General features: G+C 56.9%; 3 protein-coding genes across 3 annotated transcripts in view; 2 read left to right on the forward strand and 1 right to left on the reverse strand.

Moving 5' to 3' along the window:
• Window positions 1–774: 774 nt before the first annotated feature.
• On the forward strand, window positions 775–4,286 carry SSTR4 (somatostatin receptor 4). The gene is made up of 3 exons (XM_052783879.1): window positions 775–1,047; window positions 1,212–1,359; window positions 1,772–4,286. The coding sequence occupies exon 3, from the start codon at window positions 1,820–1,822 to the stop codon at window positions 3,059–3,061; it is 1,242 nt and encodes a 413-aa protein (XP_052639839.1). The 5' UTR covers window positions 775–1,047; window positions 1,212–1,359; window positions 1,772–1,819; the 3' UTR covers window positions 3,062–4,286.
• Window positions 4,233–7,830, reverse strand: THBD (thrombomodulin). Its single transcript, XM_052783878.1, has one exon. The coding sequence runs from the start codon at window positions 7,585–7,587 to the stop codon at window positions 5,914–5,916; it is 1,674 nt and encodes a 557-aa protein (XP_052639838.1). The 5' UTR covers window positions 7,588–7,830; the 3' UTR covers window positions 4,233–5,913.
• Window positions 7,831–9,947: 2,117 nt separating this feature from the next.
• LOC128140324 (GDNF-inducible zinc finger protein 1-like) overlaps window positions 9,948–13,414 on the forward strand; it is a 74,875-nt gene continuing 71,408 nt past the window's right edge. Inside the window, exon 1 of the mRNA XM_052783881.1 lies at window positions 9,948–11,098. Within this exon, the coding sequence (XP_052639841.1) occupies window positions 11,058–11,098 (41 nt within the window). The 5' untranslated portion in view covers window positions 9,948–11,057. The remainder of the gene's footprint in view (window positions 11,099–13,414) is intronic.

The raw sequence follows: 13,414 nt of genomic DNA on the forward strand, positions 1-13,414 counted from the left end.
TCCTCCTCACACAAATTAGCTCATTCAGCCAGCTCGCTGTCAGCTCACGGCTCTACCCTGACTGGATCCCCAAACCATTGTGACCCACAGGCACCCACACAATGCCATGACTTGGGAACATGAGAAGCCGACAACTGAGAAAAAGGACCTCTGCTCCATCACTTGATAGCCCAGATGGGGAGGGTGGGGTTAGGGCTGCCCCATCAGAAAGTCCCCAGCCCCACAGACGATGACAAGTGGTCCTCCCTGCCCCAGACCTGGGCTGTCACTGAGCTGAGCCGCTGCCGGTGATTTCTTGGTACAAAGATGTCCTTGGTCCCACTCATAAAAAAAAAAAACAAACCCCAAACACAACAGTTGCTTAAAAAAAAAAAAAAACAAAACCAACCAAACAAAAGGAAAGATGCAATCTCTTCCCCTTTTCACTCATTGCACCCAAAATTCAGTGCAGGCTTCGATTCGGGGTGGGATTTTTGGTGCATAACCGGTTTCGGGGCCAGGCTTGGGCTGGTCCTCACCCCCGCCACCTCCCTGTCCCCAGGCTTTGGAGGCCCCGTGCTGTGGGATGCTCCTCTCCTACCAACGAAGGGGGGGGGCGGGGGGGCCACCAACCAGCCGGGGGCCCCGCCTGCGTCCCCTCGCCTTGCACCGGTTTTGGGGGGGTGGGGGATTGGCGGGGAAGGGCTGGGCAGGGGGAAAGCGGGGATGCGCTGGGGGGGGGGGACGGGGGGGGGGCGGGCTGCCGGCAGTCGCCAGGGCAACCTGCCTCCATCTCCTGCCTTGCCCGGGCGGGGACACCCCGCCGGTCCCCGGAGGGACCCGCCGGTGCGAGGGGGATGCGAAGGCGGGGTGCGCAGGGGGTGGGGGGGCCCGTCCCTCCCGCCCCTCCGCGACGCCCGGACTGCAGCATCCCGCCCGCCCGCCCGCCGCAGTGCCCGCAGCACCGGGAACGGGCCGGGCCGGCCGGAGGGCTCCGGAGGACGGTGTGTCCCCTCGCCGTGGTGACAGCCAGCAGAACACCGCACAGCTAAGGGAGGAGGGGGAAGGGTACGTCTGCTGCTTGATTTTCAATCGGAAAGCGGAGAGCGTAAACCAGAAACTTGGATTTATTTTTAACGGGGAAGCTGATTTTGGTGGCATAGGTGATGGGGGTGAGGGAGAACAGCCTGGATTCCCGTCCGGCGAGCGTGGTCTGTCTTTCACTTTAAAAGGTCCGGATCCTTCTGGTCATCTGATTCAGGTCAAGCAGGACTTTGCATTGCCAACAGCCTGCAGATCCCACCGGAGCAGCTCCCCGCGCCTGCCGCAGCCCCCCGGGAGGGAGGTGGGATGCTCTTTCAGTCCCTGGAGGATTGAGAGGTAAAATAGCTCCAGCTCGGTTTCTCCTTCTGTTTGCTTTCCCGGCGGGGGTTAATGAAACCACTGAGATTCGTGGAGGTTCATTAAGGCACATGGCGACATTGATTCCCAGGCCACCCCATGGGTTTGCCGCCGTGCCCCCGCGCATGGTTAATGCGCGCCCCACACCTACAGCCCTCGAGACCCCAAAAGGCCGGGATGCTCCTGCCTGGAGACCGATGCTGCTGCCCTGAGGACTGACGTGAAGGTGCCCGGGCAGGGAGGGGGGTGGGTGCAGGGAGCAGGGGGCCCATGGCCGGAGCTGCCTGACACATGGCCGTGATCCAAGGGGAAAGGCAGGGGAGCGTGCTTTGCATCTGCTGCACGCCGCAGCTCTCATCCCCTTCTCTCTCTGCCCGCGCCCTGCCCGCAGGCTGGCCCCTGTCCCCGGCGGTGTCCCGTCCATGGACCACCTCCCAGCATGAGCGCCGACGCTGAGCAGCTCCCGGCAGGGGCCCAGGTGGCCAGCGTGCCCCTCTGGACAGTATCCAGCTGGGCAGCCTCCGAGGTGCCCCCCAACACCAGCGCGGCTGCAGGGGAGGCCGGCCGGCAGCAGGGGCAGGCAGAGTGGGGCGGCAAGGCGGGCGAGATCGCGGGCATGGTGGTGATCCAGTGCATCTACGCCCTGGTGTGCCTGCTGGGGCTGCTGGGCAACTCCCTGGTGATCTTCGTCATCCTGCGCTACGCCAAGATGAAGACGGCCACCAACATCTACCTGCTCAACCTGGCCATCGCCGACGAACTCTTCATGCTCAGCATCCCCTTCGTGGCCACATCGGCCGCCCTGCACCACTGGCCCTTCGGCCGGGCCCTGTGCCGCACCGTGCTGGGCGTCGACGGGCTCAACATGTTCACCAGCGTCTTCTGCTTGACCGTCCTCAGCCTGGACCGCTACATCGCGGTGGTGCACCCGCTGCGGGCAGCCACCTACCGCCGTCCTCGGGTGGCCAAGATGGTCAACGGGGGTGTGTGGCTCCTCTCCTTGCTGGTGGCTTCGCCCATCCCCATCTTCGCCGGCACGGCAACCACCCGCGATGGCCAAGCGGTGGCCTGCAACCTCCTGTGGCCGAGCCCAGCCTGGTCGGCCGCTTTTGTGGTCTACACCACCTTGCTGGGCTTCTTGCTGCCAGTGTTGGCCATGGGGCTGTGCTACCTGCTGATCGTGGGCAAGATGCGGGCGGTGGCACAGCGGGTGGGCTGGCAGCAGCGCCGGCGCTCCGAGGGCAAGTTGACGCGCCTGGTGCTGATGGTGGTCGCCATGTTCGTGGTCTGCTGGATGCCCTTCTACGTGGTGCAGCTGGTCAACCTCCTGCTGCCTGGCCGCCTGGATGCCACCGTCAACAACGCCTCCCTCATCCTCAGCTACTCCAACAGCTGCGCCAACCCCATCCTCTACGGCTTCCTCTCCGAAAATTTCCGGCACTCCTTCCACGGTGTGCTGCGCCGCTGCCTCGACACCAGCCTGTGCTGCTGTCACGCCGGGGAGGGGGCTGCTGAGGAGGAGGAGGAGGAGGAAGAGCCCCTCGACTACTGCACCGCTCCCCGGGGGGACGACAAGGGCAAGGGCTGCATGTGTCCACCCCTGCCCTGCCAGCAGGAGCCCATGCACCCTGAGCCCTGCTGCAAGTCCGGACCCCTCCTCACAAAGACCACTGCCTTCTAGGGTGCCCCCGGACAGGCGTCTCTACTAGGCACGGGCAAAGGGGACCCTGGCTGGAGAGGGGACAAACCACCATGCCCCGGGCTGCCGGTCCTCGCTTGTGCTGTGCAGTTCAACAAAATAAAAAGCCATAAAACTGGCCTGTGATACAGTTAATTACATCAACTGAGTAATTATTGCCGTTACCTTCGGCAGCGAGGAGCCTCCGCTGGGATCAGGGACGGTGAGGATTTCAAAATGCATTAGTGAACAGCGACTAGCCGCAGGGCAGGTGCCCCTCTGGAATAATAAAACACGACCTCTCCCATTCCCTCCCAAGACGTGCTTTGAAAGACGGAGAAAAGTCCTAAAACCCATCAGCCCCGCTACACCTATAGCGGAGTGAGGGGTTAGGACCAGACTGGACTTCTGCATCAACTCTACGAGGCGTTGAGAGCATAGAATCAACGTGACCCCCTTTGGGTTCCTCTTACGTAAAAACCAAAGGCGGTTCTGAACGACTGAGATCAGAGCTCAAGACTACGCAAACTGAACCTCAGCAGGTGCCAGGGACTCCCAGACCTCCCTTCAGCTAATGGGAAAAGGAAAAAAAACATAGGTCCCACCAATAAACTCCCCACCCCACCCCCCGAAATTCCCAGACAGAGGGATTTTAGTACACACAGGACCAAAATCGTATTTTCCACAAGAAAACCTAGGAGAACCGAATCCCAGTCTCCTTGCCACAGGAAAACATCACCTCTAAATGGTACTTGAAACACATACCCGCAGCAACTTCAGCTGAGGAACAGCACTGGGGCTACACCGCCTTGGCCGCACTGAGGTAGCATTAAATTAGCCATTTCCAGCTTATTTGGTTTTAACTTTGTCCTTTTAATGTTATTCTTGTTCTCCATTATTTATGGCTCATTCCTTCTATTTTAATCACACTGGTGAAATAACCAGCAGGGCAATGTTTTCAGCCTGATGCTCTGCTAAGAGCCCACAGCTCCTTGGGGTTTTTTTTTGCTCCAGTGGGGTTTGTGACTTCTGGAGCTCTGGCTGCGAGACGGGCCAGTGCTCAGTGAGGAAAAACTGTCCTTTTAGGGAAGGGGCGAAAGAATATTTCATTAGCAGCTTTCTATAAACCAGACTGTAAAAGCTTTATTGGTCTACACACAAAATCACCATGTGATTGTGCATTGCGTAGGGTATATTTCCAATAAATAAATAAGTATTTACAAATGTGCCGGGTGTATAAAACAGTGGGTTGAACCATTTACATTAGGAAAGCTACGGTTCATACAACGCATATTTTTTTATTTTCCTTGGAGGCTGCAACGTAGCTCTATCGTATCGGGGCGGGGAGGGGGGAAATGCCGTGTGATAGCAAGCTCACTTAGCACGTAAGGGGGGGGATGTGGGGGGACACAAGCCCCCGAGTTCTGCAGCCCCTCTGCAGTGTCCAGCCCTCCCAAGTTCTGACCCCAGGCTTGCAAAACTTCCCACGGGAAAGCCAAGCGCTGCTGCAGGCTGATATTTCATGGGCATAAAGCTGTCAGCACCGCTCCGCCGCTCGCCCCGTGCCCGCACCAACAGCCGCCGGCTTCATCCCACCACGGCTGCCGGAGCAGGACCCCCTGGCCCCGCCAGCTCTGCCTGGCAGTGTGCTGTTTTTGCAGAGCTGCCCCTTGTCTCCCCGCCGAGGGATGGAGCTGGAAAAACACATAAAATACTTTTCCAGATTTCCCCCCAATCCGTGGCTGGAAAGTAAGCTGCGGGCCGGATCGTGCCCCCCGGGAAAGTTTTGCTGCAAGCTTCAACATGGATTAGACTCAGCCCTGGACAAGATTAAAGGAAAAACAGGGAAAAACCCTATGGACAGGAGGGGTCGGTTAGGCGGGTTTGAGAAAAAAAAAGACCCAAAGATTTTAACCCAACAATGGCAGAAAATCGCGGAAGAAATTGTGTGAGGAACACAAGGCTCCCCGGCGCTGCGAATGACCTTTCCTACCATGGACAAAATTACCCTGGCCTTCTCGGCATCCCCATTTAACCTCTGCGCCCCCGAAAAAAGCCCTGAAATGGTACAAGAGAATAGAAATTGGGCATTTTAGCCCTCACATGGTGATGCTTCAGCGGGGGTCCCCACTGTCGCTAGTGATTTTAGGTGAAAAGTGCTCAGCTGCCAGAGGTGAGAGGCAAAAGATGGGGTGGGAGGGGGGAACAAAAACTGAGATTTCTGCCGCTGAGGCAGAGGGGGGCAGAGGAGCGAGGCAAAGTGCTGACCATGAGATCTTTGCTCCTTCTTCCATCACCCATCGGTTTAAAAAAACCCTAAACTGAACCCAGACAAAGGCAGGAGCATCCCAGCTCGTCGCCACCCCGGGAAAACCATCATCTCCAGCCCAGCGGCACACTTCCCGGATGACAGGAGGGGGACTTTCTGGGGCCAGGAGACCTTCCACAGTCTGCGACGACTTGGCCAGCTGCGGCAGGTGTGCTCCTGTCCTATGGTTGATGAGGATTTAAACAGTCAGTGCCAGACAGAGACATCCCTCCTGTAACACACACACGGTTTTTCCTTGAAGCCCCCCCCCGACCACTGGCTCGGGAAAAGGAAAGCCGAACGCCCGCCGCTGCCTGCCAAGGGAGCCGAAAGGGAGCAGCACTCCGTGTCTTCCACTTTCCTCGCTCTCTGGCGCGAGTATTGCAAGAGCCGGTTGGAAAGCAGTGAGTATTTTTGGAAGGGGGGTGATCACAGCTTTTCCCGAATTTTCTTCATCATTAAAAAATTGCGGGGGCAAGGCAGGGGAGGGGGGAGTAAATGTTACCCAGCTCCATCCACCTCCGTCTCTCCATCCTGCCCGGTCTCCCTACAGTTTCTGGCCGGAGGCAGCACACCCCGAGGCGACCGGCTGAAGTCCCATCTCCTTTTCGTGGGGGCCGCCGCACTTGTAATCCATGGTGGCGGGGGTCCTGCAGCGCTTCTTCGCCAGGTGGTACCCCAGGGCCAGCAGGGTCAGGGCCGTGGAGAGGGCACCCACGGCGATGCCCACCAGCACACCGGGGTGGAGGTGCTCTGCCTTCGGTGGGGTCTGGCTGGGGATGGGCACCTGAGTAGAGGGCCCCAAATCCCCCGAGTAGGCTCCCTCCCCATCCTCCTCCAGGATTTTCATGCAGTGGTTCTTGTCGAGGAGCCGGTAGCCAGCGTGGCAGTGGCACTCGTAGTCGCCGGGGTGGTTGGTGCAGTTGTGTTGGCAGAAGTTCATGTCGCACTCATCAATGTCCACGCAGACCTGCCCGCTGTCGGCATCGCTGTCCAGCAAGAAGCCGTCGGGGCACTCGCAGGACAGGGTGTGCGGGTCGCACTCAGCCGGGCACTGGCTGCGGTTGCAGTAGAGCTGGCAGCGGGTGGGCGCCTGCGGGTTGACGGCATAGCCGGGGTAGCAGCTGCAGCGGTACCCGTCGGGCACGTCCTCGCATTGCTGCTCGCAGGGCGCCTCGTAGCAGCGGGAGACGGGCCGGCAGCGCCCTTTCAGCATCTCGTAGCCTTGGTGGCAGTGGCACTCGAAGCCGCCCTCGGTGTTGACGCAGACCTGTTCGCACAGCCTCGGCACCACGGCGCAGTCGTCGTCGTCCTCGCAGCTGCTGCCGTCGGCGGCCAGCCGGTAGCCCGAATCGCACATGCAGACGAAGGTGGTACCGGTGACGATGCAGTGATGATGGCAGGGCGCGCCGGCGCAGGGCGAGCTGCAGCCGCGGCCGTCGGGGGCCAGCACCTTGCCATCCGGGCAGGAGCAGGCCGGCCGGCCGCCCTCCTCGCCGCAAGCCCCCTCGCAGCCCCCGTTAGCCAGGCGGCAGGGCCAAGCTCCCGGCGCGGCGCGGCCCCAGCGCAGCCCCCCGCTTCCCCCTTCCTCGTCGCAGCGCAGCTCCAGCCCCACGGCCGGGATGACGGCGGAGCTGCGGGGCGGCAGAGCCAGAAAGTCCCCGCCGCGGGCTCCGAAGGGGGTGGCGTAGGTGACGGGCAGCCCCTCGGCGGCAGGCAGGCGAGGGCAGCTGCCCGCGTAGTTGTACTCGCAGAGGAAGCCGTCGGCCGGCGCTTCGCATCGCCGCTCCTCCCAGCGCAGCTCCCGCGACACGGTCACGCAGAGTTCGCCGCACCGCCGCCCCGACGGCGCCCAGTTGGAGTAGTCGGTGCGGCGATCGCCCGTCACCCACTGGAAGCCGCGGAGGCGCTGGGCCGGATCGGTGCACGAAAGGGGCAGGCGCAGCCCCAGCCACAGCCTCCCGCTGCGGTTCTGGAGCAGCAGGGCGATGGCGTCCTCCGCCACCGTGGACCGGACGGTCATCAGGTGCCCGCCGCCCCGCTCGCACGCCGCGCTGGCCTCCGCGAAGGACCGCGGCGCCCAGAAGATGCCGAAGCAGTCGTGCTCCAGGCACTGCGCTCCCGAGGGGGCGGCCGGCTCCGGGTCCCGCTCCGGTTCCCCCCCGAGCCCCAGCCCCAGCCCGGCCAGCAGCAGCGACAGCGGCAACGACAGCCGCCGCATGGCGGGCGGCGGAGGGGCCGGCCGACGCCGCAAATCTCTGGCATACCGTCTGCCCGCCCGCCCGCCGGATTTATAGGCTCTCCGGCCCTCCCCGCCGCCCGCCGCAGGAAGGAAGCGTCTCCGGGGACGGGCCGCCGCCGCCGCCGCCGTACGGAGTGATTGCGGCAGGGGCGGCCCCGGCGGCGGGTAAATCCCGGCCGCGGGGCGGGGGCTTCTTGCGGGGGGCAGCCGTCCAGCCGGTGTTCCCCCCCTCCGCCGCCCAGCCGTTGTGTCCCGTCCCCCCCCCACCTCCGCCCCGGCTTCTGCCGGCTCCTCCCCGCCGAGCCGGGAACTGGTCCCGCCCGGGCCCGGGGAGGGGGGGGAGGTGAGAGCGGTACCGGGGTGGTGGGGGGCACCTGCGGCAGCCTGGGGACGCGGGCTTAGGGGCTGAGCAGGGCGGGGAGAAAGAAGTTTTCTCCTTGCGCCAAGGGATGGAGGGCCAGCCGCTCGCTGAAGGGCACCTCAGGAGGGAAATCGGCCCATCGGAACCCCGCCGGGTTCCTCACCCCGCTCGTAAGGGCTGCCCGCCTCGGTGCAGCGTCGGCTTCGCTGCGGTCAGCACCATCCCAAAGCCCACCTAGCCCCCGAAGCCGACGTGAGAGAGTGATGGCAGCAGCACTGCCGGCAGCCCCCCCCCAGCCGTCCCCGCTCGGGACGTCCCACCAGGGCCCGATCGATGGCCTGCTGGTCCCTTCCAGCCTAACCGCCACGGCTCATCCACTGCCCCTCCGAACTTCAGTGTCCCAATTTCACATCAATCCTTCCTGCCTCCTCCGAGGGAGGCCACCACTCTGCAGCAGACCACGCAGGACCACCAGATACCTTTGCACCCTCAAGGCAGCCAGGATCAGGGGGATCAGGATCAGGATCAGAGGCTATAGGGCGGGTGGCCGTGCCTGCCCGCCCCTTGGCCTCTTCCCAACACTTGCCCTTCTCCAGGGTTGAGGCAGGGTCCCCAAGAGATGGTGGCACAGTGCAGGGGTGATGTCTACTGCTAGCAGTAGGTGGCATGTGGCTGGGAGGCCGCGGTGGGCACGCACGCTGCCGGGAAGAGGACCTCTGCCACTCTGGACCCCAGACCTGTAGTGACGGCACCTCCCCGTGATTAGTTGTGCGTTAAAGATGCGCTAGAGTGAAGGCAGGGGTGAGGCTGCCAGCCCTTCCAGGACAAAGTCAGACTTCAGAGAAAAAAACTGTGGGTTTTTCAAAGAGGAAAGAAATTCTGAGACGTCCCCAGGGATTTACTGATTTTTGCTATAGCAGTGAGGGACTTGGGAGAGCCCTTCCCTGTGCTTGAAGGACGCGGTGTTAACAGCGACGAACGCCCATCTCTGTGTGCCTCGCAATTTGCAGCCCAGCAAAGCAATTCCAGAGGATTTGAGGTAAGATGGGACACCAGAAAAAACGTGGGATTTCCCCCGGGCTTTGCAAATCAGCCCCCAGTTGTGCGTATAAACAGGGCTGGCATGGCCTTGCTCTTGAAATTAGAGAAAATCGGTGTGGAGAGGCTGGCAGCGCGCTGCACCCTGCTTTGGGACAGCATCCTGGCTCCTACGCTGCCCGAGAGCTGGGGCTGAGCCCTGGGAGAGGGGTCCCATCCCTGGTGCCCCTTCCCGGCCGGGGGGGACTCACCCCTGGGGTGCTGGCTCCCCTTCCTCGCGGGTGCCTCTGCTGCTGTTTTCTGAACAGATGTACCCTTTCTGTGGTTTTATCTTTGCAGGAGCCGCCTCTGCTGTCAGAACATAGCCAAGAGCAAAATAAAAATGAAAAGCAAACATCCAAAGCTTCGCCACTCAAAGGAAAGGGTATTTGACCCTTTTTTTTTTTTCAATTTTGAGAGCAGTGGTTTTACCGTAAGACTCAGTCACTGCAATTAGCCCTTGGGATCCCCTGCGGAGAAGCAAATCCATACTTCCTTGCTTCACTCATTGCAAGGAGGTTACTTTATTAAACTCGTATGGTTTGTCTTGTCCTCTTCCAGCCCTGTGTGGTTTGTGTAGCTCACGCGAGGCTGTGGGCTGTGGAGAAATGGAAAGATGGAGAAAAGAGGAATGATAATCCTTAATAACAGTTTAAAAAAATAAAATAAAAAATAATATCACCAAAAAAGCTGTGCTGTTTGGTAGCTGCAAAGCTAGCCTGATGGAAATGGGAGCAGAGGAGCTCATGCTCTTTATCAGACCCCCTTCCCCCTGCCTGTCTTCAGCCTCTTCCACACCTTCCATTGCCTCTCTGGTAAGGGGAATATCAAGGAAATGCCATTTTCTGCTCGGACTGCAGGAGGAGCAATGGGGAGCTCAGATCTTGGCCTACAAAGCATTCAAAGCTATCATTTCTCCCCCTTGAAAATTTCAGCTCGATCACCTACACGGGAAATCGATGTCTGGGTTTCAATTTCATTGGCCGGGATGTTCCCCAAGCAGAAAGGCTGGCTGGGGTACAGCACACGGCAGGTTCGTTTTCTCCGCTAATGAAGCCCAGGGCAAGGGCTGGGCTCAGGCCAGGGTTCCCTAATCTCAACCTAAAGCCATCATCTCCTCCTTGTGACACATGTCCTGTAAGTCTGATCTGCCGTTTCTCTGACCTCTGGGAAGGAGGGAGAAATTAGTGTATATGGGTGAGCTTGCAATGGTGCCAGTCACTTCCTGGATAAAATAATTCACCCAAGAAGAGCTCAGTTGCTCTTCATCGCCACAATATGTGTAAATAGGATAATTGCCAGAAGTTTCCTGGAGGGCTTGGTAACGCCAGCCTTTCCTTGCTTTAGTAAAACCTGTTGTTTCCCCAGTTTTCATTTCATTTTTTTAACTTCTGGTGGTCTTTTTCTCTTTTTCTGTTTTCAGAAGCAAAACAGCAAAATAAGGGGGGAAAGGTCAGGACAAACAACAGAAAAAGAAAGAAGACAGAATGTAATGGGTGGAAAAGAAAAAAAAAGCCAATAGATTTCTGTTCTTTTTTTTAAAAAAGTAATTATAAAAACAGATTAAAATTTTCTTTTCAAGGCTGCATAATGAGAAATATTTGACAATTTCCAGGAAAAAATATAGTATTCCCCAAACAATGATTTCTCATATTATTGCGCTGATGTCCTTGCCCTGCCGACAACAGTTTGCAGGGTTGATCTTGCCAGTAGAAGGGAAAGATAATCAGGGCAGGAGGAACGAGATTAATCATGTTTTAATAACTCTTTTTTATTCCAATGATCTTTTCCCTCGGTTGCCTCAAGGCATGACAGGCGTTGGCTGATGTGGCCCTGACGGGCTGACTCACAGATACAGAAATGCCCTTCCTGCTGACATACTGCTTTTCCTTTATAAAAGCTGATTAATCATGCTCCTCTGCAATGCAAAGTTATTGCAAGACATTACCGGCTGGCCGCTGCGATAACAGGAGGGAGACCTTTCACTTTACTTGTGTCTGACTCATCTGAAATGTCATTGTCATCCTTCAGCCAGAGGAATGCTGATAGAGGGTATTTTGAATATTTCTTTTGACCTGTGGTTATGGGGCGGGGGGTGTGTCACGGATTTTCTTTGCTTGTTTGTTGGATTTTGGAAATGAGGTTCCTAATGTCAGAATGCTGACAATTATACACACTTTAATATAAGGTAATATAATGTAATATAATATATTATAATATAACATAGTTGATATAGTTAATATAATAAATATAACTAATATAATATAAATAACAATATAATCTTAAATTGTTATGTCAAGATTTAAAAAAAATTAAAAGCAGACCATTAAGTAGCATATAGGTGCTTTCCCATCTACACACAATCTGCGTGTGATCCCACTTGGGATCATTAAAACTGCACAGGGCTCCCTTCTCCCTGATTTGGGCGATCTGCTTGGGGTTTCGTGGTGTCCACCGGCTGTGTACGACAGCAAGTAATGACAGCGCCAGACAAATAAATACATCCAAAAATAAGACATAATGCCGGCCAAGCACCCAGGCAAGGTAGGGACCTGGAAGTAGGGGGGTTGCTGCACAGCCGCACGGAAGATGCTTAATTGGCTGCATATTAATTAAGAGCACTACTTAGGGCGGTTTTGCCTGGAGGGAGCTTTGTTTGCAATGGCTTTGGAGAAGGCAGGGCTGGGGAGGTCACGCCAGGTGGTGAGTGAGTCTTCTTTCTTGTTAAAACTGGGAAAATAAGTTTTCTCCACAGGTGCCCTCATATCTCCATGGTCTGTTACAGCCACAAGTTTCAGTCCGGGTACAGAAAATACACTTGAGGGTAGTGGTAGGGCTGAGCTAGGTCCTGCAAGCATGCCTGGTACTTTTTTTCCTCTGGCTCATAGTTTTATGTGAATTCTTGGACTACAACCAGGGAAACCAGCCGGTGCCATTTCCCACAGGGCTTAAGCCTCCCGAGGCTGGGTGTTTGCGATATCTGGCATGGCAAGTGTGTGACTTCTCCTCCTACCATCACCTTCACCTTGTGCCCTGCCTTTACACTCTGTCCCACCCCTCTGCCCCTGCCCCAAGCCAGCGCAGCTGAATTAATTGGGATTTTCTGTACGTGATGGCTCACATGTAGCTCAATTCACAGGGGATGGACCTTGTCAGGACCCCAGCAGGGAAAATATTGGAAATTTTGCTTATTTAGGGGCATTAGACTCTTATCCTTCTCCATGAGCTTCCTGTTGAGCCTTGCAACATCTCCGAGACATGCACTTGCCCAGCAGCTTGAGGGACCTGGGTTTTCCCTTAGGAAAGCCAAAGGATCTTCCGTCTGCCGCAGGCTGGCTTTTCTACGTTGTCACCGCCACTGCTCCGATCTGCTCGGCGAGGCGTGAACTTCGCTTAGCGGCCTTGAAAGGTCTCAGGAGAACCAAATGCCAAGAAATATTTAAAAGATAAAAATAATAAAAAGAGGAAATGAGCAGACTTTTAAAGCATTTGTTTTTCCAGTGGCCGAGTCTTTGTGGGATTTGAAGGAAGGAGTGTGGTATTTTGTAGATTATATTTTAACATTAGTCAGCACCTTTTCTCTGAATTCTTCTGGTGGACGCCGTTTACTTGCTGCACCTTTCCCAGAAATGGGGAAAAATTATATCCTGGGGGGTGGCTGAATTACTACGTTGCACTCCTTCACTTTGGTTTATCAGGTTAGCCGTGAGGCTCTTGCAGGGGGAACTCCGTCCAACGTGCCCCAACCTCAGCAGGGCAAAATAAATAGGATAAGGGGTAACAGCAGGCTGGCTGTCTCTCACCACCCTCTGGCTAGGAGCAATGTTCCTGCTAAAATAGAACCGTCGTCCCACCCTTGGCAGCTCCTTGCGCTCGACAGGGACCCCCCTGCTCCCTGCACGGACACTGCCAGCAAATGTTGCATGGCCTGTGCCTTATCCCCATGGGTGCTTTCCAGGGCAGGCAGAACAACTCTGGGAATGCTCTTTGTAGTTTGATGCGTGGAGGCACCAAACATCCGTCATGAGGTGTAGTGTCCTTTTTTTTTGTTTTCTTGTTTTGAAACACTATTTAAGGCAAATGTTAATGACTGATAAAACACCACATGAATGCCATTGCAGACATGGGTGATACAAGTGGGGTTTTGTGTCCTTGAGGTTTTTTCCCCCATCTTTGTGACCTTTTAAGGATGGCCTTTCTTTGGTGGTGCATGTCGTGGAGGCAGCTCTAGCCACCGGCAATCCCACAGTTTGAATTCATCGAGTGACTTCTGTGCCTGGTTGCTGCCCAGAGCCAGAAAAGCAGATCTCTGCCCTCACACAGAGCGACGCTGAAATCAGCGGGATTGCTTGCGGGCTTAGGACCTTG

Source organism: Harpia harpyja, chromosome 4 (genome assembly GCF_026419915.1).
Source record: "Harpia harpyja isolate bHarHar1 chromosome 4, bHarHar1 primary haplotype, whole genome shotgun sequence".
NCBI lineage: Eukaryota > Metazoa > Chordata > Aves > Accipitriformes > Accipitridae > Harpia > Harpia harpyja.

Excerpts from the sequence above, each read along its gene's own strand:
- SSTR4 (XM_052783879.1), top strand. The coding sequence starts at position 1,820 with ATGAGCGCCGACGCTGAGCAGCTCCCGGCAGGGGCCCAGGTGGCCAGC.
- THBD (XM_052783878.1), bottom strand. The coding sequence starts at position 7,587 with ATGCGGCGGCTGTCGTTGCCGCTGTCGCTGCTGCTGGCCGGGCTGGGG.